Here is a 13,531-nt window from a genome sequence, read left to right as displayed (position 1 = left end):
GACCTCCTCTCTATAAAGGCCAACTGTCTCACCAATGTTACATTCCTCTAGAAGGAAATGTGTGTTGGAGAACCTGTTTACAGTGGCCACTTGTTGTGTTCCCTTTGGTGGCCTTAATGTACAGGTTTGACTGTTTATAACATGAAGGAATCTCTCTACCACAGCAGGAATTCTTTAATTCATAACAAATAATAAAAAGAGTAGAACAGCAAAACTATGCACTTTCATTTATATGTGAGAAAATTTTATTCCAAATCACCATCAATTTGTAAAATTTGTCTGAATTTATATAAATAAAGAACATGTGAAAGGCTCATACAGAGAATTGTAAAATAATATTGAAAGAACAGAGCTGATATACGATGGCCACTTCTGAACTGATTTACATAAATCATACATGAGTGACATTGAAAACTTGCCTTTAAAAGAAACATACATTTTATTCTAAGAATCTTTTATTTACAATTTATACAATTAAAGTTGTATATTTACTTATGCAAAGTCAACTGTGTACAGATATATCAAAGTAATGTTCAACTAAATGGAAATCAAAGAAAGCACCGTTGTTTAAAAAAAACATTAAAAAACAAAAATGCTGTTGAAAGAATCATACACACACTAAAAGTAACATAGTCAAGAATGTTGTGCTCAACATCATTTTCAAAAAGAAAATATTCTTCATTGGATACATAAGAATGGAAGACAGAGTATATAAGGCTATCCATTTGTGTCTATCGTAAACAAAATTAATACGAAAGGCACCTAAAGTGGGAGACATATCAATTTCATATCAAAATAATTTTTTGTTCTTTTACTTCTCCTGGTGGAGTGAATCCTGAGTGAATTAATATGTTGAGATATGAGGCGAGATATTCTGTTCAATTGATTTCTGTTTCGCTCACTTAATACTTCTTACAAAAGAATGAAAATTAACTAACTGAACTGGGATGTCATTTGACAGTACAAGTACTTACAACAAAATGCAGTTGATATTAAATTCTGTCACACTCTTTTAACGATATGAATAATTTGTACTGGTACCTCATAAAGAAATATACATCACAAATTATTGAAAATGAAATGAGATTTTTTAAGTAAACACCCCAACTTAAGACAATTATCCCAATTATACAATTTAATTAGGAATATTACATGAATTGAATTGAAAATCAAATTATTTCATTCATATATAAATCACATATTTGATCAAAATGAGATATCTAAATTTCATTCAGAAAAATATTACATATCAAAAGAAGAAGCATGACTAGAATGAACTCAAAAACATCAAAAGAACAACATTTTGTGTATTTAACATTTTATCACTTCAATTCTTGAAAGACAAACTGATTGCTTTACAAAGAAACAAAGTCTGTATTGCAACAACAGCTAAGATAAAAATGGATTACTTCTCAACAATAACAGAATATGCTGACTGACTTCATGTCCATACTCTTAACATACAATAAAAGAGTTCCCATTAGAAAGTAGGCCTATTCACAAAGTGGAAAGAAATCACAAAGAATTAAGTGCATAATATAAATTCACAATTTTCTAAACATTTTTTTTTGTTTTGGTTTGAAAACAATTATTACTTCCAGGCTTAAAGGAACATGTACTCTTTAATTTTTGAAAATTAATAAGTGAGAAATCAATCTGAATGTGATGTGAAATTAGGATATGAAACAATGACAATGAGTTTCTTTGAAACAATCCCTCTAGTTGATACGTTTCATACATTTTCTAGATGATACATTTCATGATAGGGTTATTTATGTTGCTGTTTGAATAGATTTCCTATCATTCATTTTGTTATGACATTAAAAATAATGTTTTTTCTTTCTTTTTCTGACGTTTGAAACCCAATGGATTCAGTTAATTCAACTACTTTTGCGATTATTTCAAAATGTAAAAAAAAAAACCTTTAGCATTCAAGAATCTTGTTAATAATTACTGTTTTTTAAGTATGTCCATTCTACTGTTATGTTGTTCACATAAGTTACCATTATAAGATCCATGTTCACATACAATTGCACTGAATGTACACAAGTATTTCAAATTCACATAATGTACAGCTTCCCAGACATCAATGCTTGATATTCAATCAAAACATTATAAATCTACCATACTTATTCATAGGATTTTTTTATATTATATTTTTGTACATCTTTAAATCCGAACCTATTATCAATGAAGCCTGCATTGGTAATGTTTAAGAATATAAAATGAGTTTGACATTATATTACAGACATTTGAATGACATATTTCTAAAATTCAAAAATCCTTTTCATATTAAAAATGTATATACAATCATAACAAGTAAAATAACTTTGAAATAAAAATAACAACGTTTTGTTATGTATGCAGTAAATTACATAAAGTTCATATCATTTGAATATAAATAAACAAAATAATAATATACCCTCAGACTTATCATTCATATTTCAGAACTAATTATTAGAATTAGCAGAAAGTATACATCCCATGTGTAATGCTGTAATGAGACATGCATGCAGCAAAAATAATTCACATATAAATGAATACAAATCAACATTTTCAATATGACATGAAACAGCAAGGTCATTAGAACACGGACTAACAACCTGTGAAAATACATGTTCATGTAATGTTCGAAAGAATGACTGTAAATGTATTCAAGACCAAGAAAATATGCTTGCATAGCACAATTACGTCAAGCCCCAGGTACATGTAATATATCAAACAATTTCATCACAAGACTGTTTTAAATTTCATTAGGAGGTTACTGTTTAATGACAAATTAAGAAGAGTTACTCATGTATACATGTGCATTGTATGAATACACTGAGGATTCATCATTTATATCAGAGACACAGGTTTATATGTGTAACTATTCTACAATATATATCTGTATTTACAATACTTTCTTTTCAGCTAACATCAGCATACAAGGATAAAACACTTTAAATATTTTCAACAAATTTTTCATAGTGATGGAACAATACAGGTGTAAGTTTACTGCTGAAAAGTCATTTAAATATGGTATCAAATAATAAAAGACAACGTAGTCCACGAATCAAATGTAAATACAAGCTGCAATCAACGTAATTTTGAATTTAGAACCATTCTGAATAGAATAGGAAGCTCTTTAGACTGGAAGAAGTTGATTTAATGAGGATCGATTCCCAGTCCAATAAAGAACAGTAATAAATACCACTATCATGGAAAACTTAATTTCATCACTATTAGTATTACTCATAATAAATGTAACAATCAACAGTGCTCATCTCTTTCAAATTTTCACTAAAGTAACGCCACATTTGATCTAGTAACTCATCAGGAAACCAGAATTTAAGGCCCCCTCACTGGACATATTTTCAACATTAGCCATGTTTCTTTGCCGTTCGGTCAAAGTAGGCTTAAACTATGCCACACATCAGTGAAAAGTGTGTGTATTGTTAATAGATCTGGGCTAACTTGGACATGGTGGAAGTCATGGAAGAGTTAATTATCCAAGAGAGTTGATCTGATCGCCAGTATTGTGTCAATGTTCGCTTTAAAGGGATTATGTTCCTTTGACTGTAGTGTAATGGAGATGGGAATGGAAATTGGCTATTTTCAATGTGCATTGCATTTCAGACCTGTAATTTTTTTTACCGGTAATCAGTTCCCTTCTAATGGATGTTAAAGAAGGACATGTAGTTTACTCAAGCGCTTTCATTAATTCATACTTAGGCAGAAGGGCTAAAGCAGGAAATATACTATTAGTGTCGCACAGTGAAACCTGTATACAAAGAGGGCTCAAGGGAGGCTCAGAAAACAATCTTTATAGTCAGGTGGTCATAATGTACAGGCTCAGGTTTTCAATGAGAAATGCTGTTTAAAGGGATCCGGTAACTTTGTCTCAGATTCTGAAACAAATTCTGCATTTGAGCTCATGCTGCAATGATAATTATAAACCTTTAGGTCAGTCAGGAACCCCATGACTTTTACAAGCCGATCGCCTGTCTGATTATCAAGATATTTATGATTGGAATTACAAATCTTGAAAACCGTTTTCATAACACTATTGGGGAAAACGAGTATGGTAAAACCGGTCACTCAAAGATTTTGACTTTTTTGAGGCACTTTATGATCATTTTGAAGGAAATTATTTTTAGGGCTTCAGTATTACACTACCGGTATGTCACGGACACTGATAACACCTAGGGCCATGCATCTCAGATTTAACATTGATAAACGATGTCTTTAAGTATATCTTTTGGAACACCCAAATACAAGTTATTTGATGGGAATATGTAAAACATTGACTAAAAATGTAAATGTTGAAAATTTGAAGAGGCGAAATTGTAGGAAACGTATTAGTTTATGGCTACATGTATTTAGTGGTCGTGTGTGTGTGAGTGGCAGATGTTTGTACTCAAGAAAGGAAGGTTAATATGGCAATGATGATATTTTGTATGGAGCCTTGTTTCCAAGGGTTATCAAAAGCTCTGCTCTCTTAGACTATTAATACTTTCTTCAAATAATCCATCTGTAACATAGAACTACTCAATAGCACACAAATGATAATAGACAAAATCACCAAGCCTTTCTAACATATCATAATAAATCTAACGACTCAGCAGAAACATTCTACAAACATGAGATGCTGTAGGTAACTACATGTAACTAAACAAATACAATTCCAGCTTAAACACAGACAAGAAAAATAAAAGCAAAAGCTGCCACGCTCTGCCACGTTGCTACTAACTAGAATCATTTAATAATGAATAAAGCATTCACCGAGCCTGTATACATGGTAATACTTTATTAACTTCTTTTCCCAACTCATCCTAAATGCCACATACATTTAAATGAGTGACTGTGATTCAGCTCAAACAATAGTGCATAATAAAGCACGTGATGGGGTAAACCACCTAGAAGAAGAAAAAAATACCTCAGCAAAATAAAATCACTAAGGTAAGCATAGTATTCTTCACCTTTATAACACACAGATAGAGTTAACAACTGAATTATTCATACCCTTAATACCAAGTTTTGTAACTTTATAAATGAACAGAAAATTGATTTGTCCTGATTTGCCTTTCTTGAGAATATGACATATCAAAGCGTACATCTAAAAGTATTCAACAGAGACCCTTTTTAACCGGTCCACCTTTCATTCTTGAGTTACGATAAACACAAAAAACATCAAATTTACAAGGGGTATGAATAATTCAGTCGTTAACTGTACATGTAAGTGAGTATGCCTAGAGGTCTTTGTAGCACACAGCTACTTAATCATCATCACATGCCATTTATTCAAACATAAAATTATTTCATTTGCTGCTGCACTTTATTTTTTTTCTAAGCAGTTCATGGCGTCATAAGTGAACGAGGTTTAAAAGGTCCAAGAAATCAATGGGTCCTTTGCTTACAAGCTTAATACATGTACCTCAGTCAATCCAACACGAGTAGAAAGACTCACACCAGACTGACAACAGACTCACCTAAAAATTACATTACCTGACAAGAAAACAAATTGGTTTGGAGTCGGCTTGGAGTAAGTGTGGCGATGTCAGTGAGGTACAAGAACATGCGAATGATAAACTGATTCTATGCTAAGGTGATTGGTTCTAGTTAGCTCCCTGGTTATGCTTGCTAGTCCGAGGTGAAGGTTTGGGGGAGGGCCTGGGTGAGAGACGTGGTGAGAGGCGCGGTGAGAGGTGGGGGCTTGAAGGGGACGCTGCTGCTCCTCCATGGTGGCCAGGGTGGCGGTGTGCTTTGTGTTTTCTCTTGCCCTCTTTTCGGGGGCTTGGGCGTTGCCTGCTGGGTGCCGAGGCCGACGGGGAGGGGGACCGCAGGACACGCCCATTGTTGCTGAATACCACGCTGTCGTTGGGATTAGTGATGCCAAGCTTCTTGTTACGTTTCTTGATTGCTTCTTGAAGCATGCGCAGTAAGAAGCGCTTGTCTTTACCTTCCTGTAATGGAAGATCATTACAAAGGGATATACATTAATAAATGAGTGGATGGATATACAGACTACAGGAGATTGTCCTATCTGAAATATGTCTTCAGACTTTGCTCCTTAGTGATAACATATTTATCTGATAGATCTTCATGGCACTTGCTGGTACCAGTATGTAGCTCACTTTGGTAATTTAAAACAGTGTATCATTTTAGTATTGTCAACATCACATTAAAAAAGAAATTATTTCATACATGATATAATTAATTTGAAAAGTAGACCTCAAACTGTAAATTAAAGCAACATCCAATAAATATATTTGTTTTAATTTTGTTTAATGAGTGTCATGTGCAAAACAAGTATATAAGTACCTACTATTAATGATACTTGTAGAGTTAAGTACAAGGATAACAAATAATCATTAGCAAGCAATCAAATCTGTTGCGACCTGACATAGTATCAGCTGTGATTTGCTATACATTGGACTGCCTGACTGTAAGCACATGAATTATGTGCTTTGTTTCTTGCTTATATTCATGAGAAAATGGAGAGACATAAAGGGAGGGAAAGAGGGTGGGAGGGAAAGAGGGACATAATGTGAGAGGGGATGAAAATGGAGAGGGACACAATGTGAGAGGGCACGAGAGAGGGAGACAGACAGACATAGAGACAGACAGACAGACACACATAGAGAGAGAGAAAGAGAGAGAGAGAGATTAAACTCACCAGATTGATCTGATGTTGAAGTCTCTTGACAGTCTCCTTGTAACCCAGAGAAACAGATCTTCTGTAGTACACCAGCAAACTAAACAACACAATAAAGAGGATTTAAATAAAAATGCAATGTACATGTAACATCCCCTTGAGCCTATAGGAACAGCAATGCCGCGGCGATAATAAATTCCTTGGTATGAAGTGTATGTTTAAAGGTGTCATGGTTTAGTGGATCCGTCTCCAGACTTTGGATCACATGGTTTGTGGTTGGAGTCCCGCCGCAACACTTAATTCCTTTGGCAAGACATTAATTTACATTTGCCACTCTCCACCCAGGTGTAGTCAATTGGTACCTGGTAAGAATTCATTCTTAAGCCAGGGTAATAATAATACTTTGTACTTTGTAAGCACCTTGAGCATCCCCTGGGATGTATACGTTTTATTGTTGCTGTTGTTGTTGTCATTTAGTATGATTATCGTGTTGATGTAAAAAAAAAAATTGTTAATGTTGAGTTAAAAAATAAAACTAAGGAACTATTATTCCACTACATGATGGAATGCAAAGGAAAGAAACTTACATGATGATGAGTATGATCCCTACGAGGACACCAGGACTGGTCAGTAAGATGACCAGTGTGGTGATGACCCTATCCGACTGCTGCCATTTACCAAACAGATCAATCACCACATCATAGGTATCATTCCTCCCTCTGAAGGGTCCACAGTTAGCAGAAGGCTGGATCCTAAACAGATGGAGAGTTGGAATAGGATAATGCTTTATCCATAGCACTTGAAAGCATAGGCCATTTTCGTAATGTAACCAAATGTAATGCATAAGTCTCTGTGAAGTGCCTCAATACAAATTATTTCATTCAATTTGGTTACATTACGTAAAATGGCTTACTGGCACAACATAGTTTGATATAAAATAAGATATAAATTGTTAGAGAGCATCCTATTGGCTGAGAAGCTATCACATGGCATTAGACATTTTGTTATAAGTGCATGAGTATGCCATACAATGACATTTTTTTTGCATGGTTAAGTGTGTACAAAAGTGTAACACACATCCAAGCAATCCTACGCTACTCATTGTTTGCATTGTCTTATCAATGTGCATTTGACACGCAAGGCTTGATGGCTCAAGAAAAAACAAGGCATGAGAATGCTACCCTCAATTTTATTTAACAATTATTGAATGTATATCGCCATTGTATGTAATACATAATCATCTCCAAATTAAGAATTTCCCTCTTACAATTATATTTCAACCTGGGCCTGAGGCCTCAGTGACAGATAACATCACTTGGAAAATTCTGAATCTATCCATTCATATATTTTACTGTATTGAACTCCGGCGCATTCAATATTTGCATAATAATACACCATCCTAAACAAGGACTGAACTTCAACACAAGATGCATCCACAGCCCAACCCACAATGTAAATCTAACCTAAAAAAATAATTTTAAATAAAATATATAAAACAGGGGCAATTGTAGTCTGATACATGTACATTATGAACATGTGCAGCATGACTTACTGAACTACGCTGTATCCAAAAGCTCCAAGGCATATCATGTACATGAGAAATAGGATCCCAAGGAATACAGTCTTCGCTAGTCCTGCTTTCCAAGGTCTTAAAGATGGTTTGCAGTTGTACAGAACACTGACCTAAAGAGGATTCCAAAAAAAGAAAACATAAGCACTTATCATTACTTTTCTAATGTTGATTTTAATGAACTGAAGCTTGTTTTTCAGTCAAATCTGCATTAGTGGCCACACGCATAGAACAAACACCTGTCTATAAAGACCATAGTTCCTTTCACTTGAAACAATGTTTCAGTGTTTGAAATTTGTTAAAGTAAACCCATCTGTTAAGACCATCTGTTCATAAGGAATGTTTTTTGTTAATGTCTCCCCTGTGCAGACTTACTATACAAGTTTGACCGTAAAACTAATAGTGTCACTGCTGGAAAATAAAGAAATGTTATAAATTGACATTGTATTCATTAATACATACAAGATGCATAATACATGTAGTTTCTTCCTCTTAAAAAGACTTGTCTAAGAACATCTTTGAGGTTCAATTCATAAATTTGAGGTATGGGCAGACATGAATATTCAACCTGTGATACATGATAAAGAAAATTAATAAAGTTAATGTTAAGCTTACCTTTTTGACATAAAAGATGAGGACAAGTTTAAAGATATTGATGACCATGAGTAGCGGAGAGAAGTACATGCCAATCCTGAAATCATAAATAAGAAACACAGTGGTCAAGTACTTGTAGATGTGGAGCAAAGCAAGGAGTCCATGGCTTCACCCAACTTCAACTGAAGTAACTACATGTCTCAGGACAAGTCCAAGCTATTTTATCCCACACATTACCAACCACATCTTAAGATTTCTGATCATCATATTAAACTCATAGCGATTAGCCCTACTAGAGCTTCTATCTACTACTATCGCACCAAGGAGAAATGACATGTTGTATGTCATTTCATCTTCAGAATTTTGAAATACCTGTTAACATATAAATGGCCAAGTTACCTTGTACTCTCCTATCGAATGAAAAATCAACATTCATTTCTTAGCACTATACAAATTTGTGTTTAGTTTAAAATGTGCCAAAGATATTTCATAATTGCAATATGTCTGAATACTCTGACTAAGATAGCTTAGACTGGGTAAATGGAAAAAAAATACATACTGTATCACAATCAAGTCGTATCTGATGGTTGAAGTGTGTGTGTGTGTGTGTATTGGGTTTTTACAGACGTGTATCAATCAGATATGATTATTTACATCTGGGGACCAACCTTTAAACGTCATCATCCCTAAAGACGTGACTAAGTTTCAAACCTGGGTCCTCGTCTGAATCAGTTTGTAACTTCCAATGTTAGCTGGATTACAGGCGCATGCCACAATGCCTAGAAGGCCGATAAGATTGGCTTATATAAGTGATTTTGTTCATGCTTACCATGTATACGTCTGAGACTGAATAAGATCCATTGTGTTACGTGCAATGTCAAACTCAGGAGAGGCAAAAGTCTGGCAACAATGGTCTTTCCCAATTCTGTACAAAAGGAGAAACAAGAAAATCTTCTGTAACGTTGACGACTTTGTTATTAAATTAGATGGCTAATGGCTAGAACAATCTATTTTTGTCGCTGAGTGTTTATACAAAAACTGATTAACAACAATTGTGCAAAGCAAAGAAGATTTGTAATAGTAACTACTTTTCACAATAGTAGTACTTTGGTGCAGATGAAACAAATTTCTTTAATTATAATACTGTTTAAGATGTAATCAAGATTGGGCCATTCTGAATTTCATCCAGTTTTAATGTCATTCATAGCTTATATATGTACAAATGCATATGGATATTATTGCAGTTATTTCAATTTTCTTTGGTAATCCTTTTATAATTGAGGCCTGATACTCAATAACAATAAGAAAAAGTGAAAAGTGTTTACAAAATAACTTTACTGAATGATTATTACCTTCTGATGAATTCCAAGACGAATGTTGCTAAACTTTGAAGGATGAAATCCACAATGACGAGCTTGTAGACTTCATTACCGATGAAGGTTTCCCAACACTGAAACAACAAACAAAAGTACATCCAGAGTAGTTAAATAATTGCTTTGATACATTCCATGATAAGAGCATGAAGGAAATATTGTCAAAAAGCATAACAAGTAAAAAATAAAATATCAAAAAAATAAAAAAATAGCATGAAACTTTCTATTGCTCTAGCTAAACTTTAAGCTTTCTAATTCGGCCTTTTTGTAGTTTTTTTTTAATGGAATACACAAATTCACATGAACAAAATTGGGGGAATAATAGTTTTTCAGCATTTATAGAGGCCATCAGAGGCCAAAGAAGGGTTTGGGGTTGGCTCACAAGATTGCAACAACTTATTCTCAGTCTTGTTTTCAAGGTTTACTACCAGAAAAGAAGAGATGTTGTGGTATAGTGGTACATTCCATTGACTGTCCTAGTCCAGCACTTTAGCAAGAACATCAGTCTAAATTTGCCACTCTGCACCAAGATGTCAATGGATACTTGAGCACTACCTACATGTATTGGCCCTTCGGCTGTAACTAGATTACTATTGGAGCAGCAACAGCATCACTACCTGATCAACATGAGGGCTATACGGGAAGCCACGATTATCATCAAATTGATAAAAGATTACAGGGGGGTGTTTCACAAAGATCCCAAGTCGAAATTAACTCTAAGTTGGACTTAGAATTTTTGGAAAGCCATTTGTAGCCTTGAAATAAAATATATTAAAAAGTCAAAATTCAAGTATTTTAGACTTTTTATAGATTCCACATCAAGCACATTAAATCTCCTTGATAATAGAAAAAGTGAATGATTTGAATCTACATTTTATGCCTTTTTAATAAATTTTACAAAATATTTTCTAAAAGATGTTAACGGTTTTCCATAATTGTTAAGTCCAACTTAGAGATAAGTTCAACTTAATATCTTTGTGAAACACCCCCCAGGTAGCTTTGATCTTACCTCAACACAGTTTTGTGTTGACTCGTCCGTACAGCTGATTTGATTGAGCCAGAAGTAACACAACACACAAAGCACTGATGCCTTCATCAGAAACGTTCTATACATGTAAGGGATGGGAGGATATGAGAGATGTGATAAACGTATTGTCTACTGGATGACATCATTAATTTGTGATTGATTTAATAATCCATCAATAAGTCAATCAATGTTAGCTAATGGATAATCTAAAATGATTTATAATTCACATAGGACTTTCTCATACAAGGTACTTAGAGTTAGAAAACAATACATAATTAAGTAGAGGTACAGGTGTATCTTCTTATTAATTGTGGTGATTTTCACTTTGGAAGGCTTGTGTATTTCAAGACCTTGGAGGGGGGAATCCTTTAAAAGCACACTTGGAAATGAAAATAATGATCACTTTATTAGTGTGTACTAGTACGAAACATTTCCATTTGTCATACTGTTTTTGTAGATCAACTAGACAAAAATCAAATAAAACACACATTGTGAAACTTGCAGTAAGAATGTAGTAATTTGTTCCAGAAAATTTACAAATATATCATATATTGTTTTGTTTTCACAGCCATGAAAGCAAGGACTAAAATGAGAAAGGAGGAAATCCAATTTTACCTAAAGAGTGAAACATAGAGCTGCATCCTTGGGTTGGAGTATTTCTCAAATGAGCTGAGAACACTGAACATGTAAGGCAACGTCAGGTTGTAACCGCTGATAACTAGAGGAATAGCCAGCTCTCGTATTACAGTCAGTCCCGAATCTATCTCCTGTTATTCAAAGGAAAGTATTATGACATGGTGAAAATATAGTTAACACCAGGTAGCAGTTACTGATGGCTAGAGGTCTGGCTAACTCTCGTACTATGCTCAATGCATAATCTATCTCCTCTAATCAATTAAACATATTCTAATCTAAAACTGCTGGGAACCCCTTTCATTTGTAAAAACTGCCTAGGATGTGGACCTTCAATGAAAAGCAGTATTATGTCCTTCAAATTTAACCATGAAACATTTAAAATCAAAACTAAAATGAATACTTAATATGACTAGAATACAAAAGTCCCAACACTAAGAACAGATTGACATTTAGCCCTAACTTATGATCACCTATAATGTATTACTACTCCAATGGCGGAACATATCAAGAAAATATATGTTCATCTACATATACATTGCACATTTGTTTACAATTTTAAAACAAATGTTTGTGTCAAATTCAGTAATCAAATTCAGTTAAGAGTCTTGTTTCAAACTGACAGGGTCTAAACCTATTTTATTTTTTACTTGGCTCTTTAAAAATTGTTGACAATGTCTTCAAATGTAAAAGTTTAGAGAATAATATAGCAATATAACTTACCGCTACCACACTATCGTACATATAGTGTATGAGATACGAGGCACCTGCTATGATTGCGAAGACGATGATGTTGATGGTGAGACGTAACAAATAGATACCAAATGTTTTACAGCAGCCAATACTATCTGAGCTGTGATGAGATGTGAGGGCTTCCTACACGACAGGAGAAGGAAACATTGTCAGGTGAAAATTAAATCAACAATGCATATCATAATCATACATGTATTCAAACAATGCCACATTGCACTTATTGTAATTATCATTTTCATCACGTATGATACTAATTACAAAGTAGCATTGATTAACTTAATCACATTTAAAACATCCGCTTAAGGCCATTATTACCATTGACAATACATAGCGCTTATGGCCTTCTTGCGGGTAGCCAACAAAATTAAATAAAATCAAGCAATGTCACTTTCCAATTTAGAAATCATTATCCATGGGCTCTCAAAGAAATTATTATCATGCAGTACATTCATAAATGGAATAAATTCTACCAGGTACAATTACATAAGTTGAGATGGAGAGAGCTGAAGATAATAATATATGTGTACATGTACCTTCTCCAAGCAAAAAGATGATGTGTTTTGCAGAAGAACATTATAATGAAAACATTCATAACAGACAAAGTTTCTTTAGTTATCACCTGTGTACAAACCCTACCTGACTATAAAAACCAGTCTGTGTTTCCTTTAAAGGGATCGTGTAACAATGTTAAATCTGAGATGCACGGCTCTACGTGTTATCAGTGTCTGTGAAATGGTGTAATATTGAAGCCCTAAAATAATTGCGCTTCAAAATGATCAAGTAGTGCCTCAAAAAAGTAAAAATCTTTGAGTGACCGGTTTTACCATACTCGTTTTCCCCAATAGACTGTAGTGTTATGAAAACCATTTGGCAAACAGTTTTCAAAATTTGTAATTCCAATCATAAATATCTTGATAATCAGACAGGCGATTGGCCTGTAAAAG

The 13,531-nt window shown here is 34.0% G+C and overlaps 1 protein-coding gene across 3 annotated transcripts in view; it reads right to left on the bottom strand.

The window, feature by feature from the left end:
- Positions 1-4,370: 4,370 nt before the first annotated feature.
- The window catches only part of LOC578478 (transmembrane channel-like protein 7), a 43,491-nt gene continuing 34,330 nt past the window's right edge, over positions 4,371-13,531 (bottom strand). For all 3 annotated transcript variants that reach the window (XM_011669371.2, XM_778642.5, XM_011669370.2), the window contains exons 9-18: positions 12,558-12,710; positions 11,817-11,968; positions 11,184-11,280; positions 10,154-10,251; positions 9,631-9,726; positions 8,823-8,898; positions 8,190-8,320; positions 7,225-7,389; positions 6,659-6,737; positions 4,371-5,945 (exon numbers count right to left, since the gene is read on the bottom strand). In XM_011669371.2, coding sequence (XP_011667673.1) covers positions 5,598-5,945; positions 6,659-6,737; positions 7,225-7,389; positions 8,190-8,320; positions 8,823-8,898; positions 9,631-9,726; positions 10,154-10,251; positions 11,184-11,280; positions 11,817-11,968; positions 12,558-12,710 — 1,395 coding nt within the window. In that variant the 3' untranslated portion in view covers positions 4,371-5,597. The remainder of the gene's footprint in view (positions 5,946-6,658; positions 6,738-7,224; positions 7,390-8,189; positions 8,321-8,822; positions 8,899-9,630; positions 9,727-10,153; positions 10,252-11,183; positions 11,281-11,816; positions 11,969-12,557; positions 12,711-13,531) is intronic.

Source organism: Strongylocentrotus purpuratus, unplaced genomic scaffold (assembly GCF_000002235.5).
Source record: "Strongylocentrotus purpuratus isolate Spur 01 unplaced genomic scaffold, Spur_5.0 spur5_scaffold_14, whole genome shotgun sequence".
Taxonomy (NCBI): Eukaryota; Metazoa; Echinodermata; class Echinoidea; order Camarodonta; family Strongylocentrotidae; genus Strongylocentrotus; species Strongylocentrotus purpuratus.
This window is presented reverse-complemented; position numbering and strand designations above follow the sequence as displayed.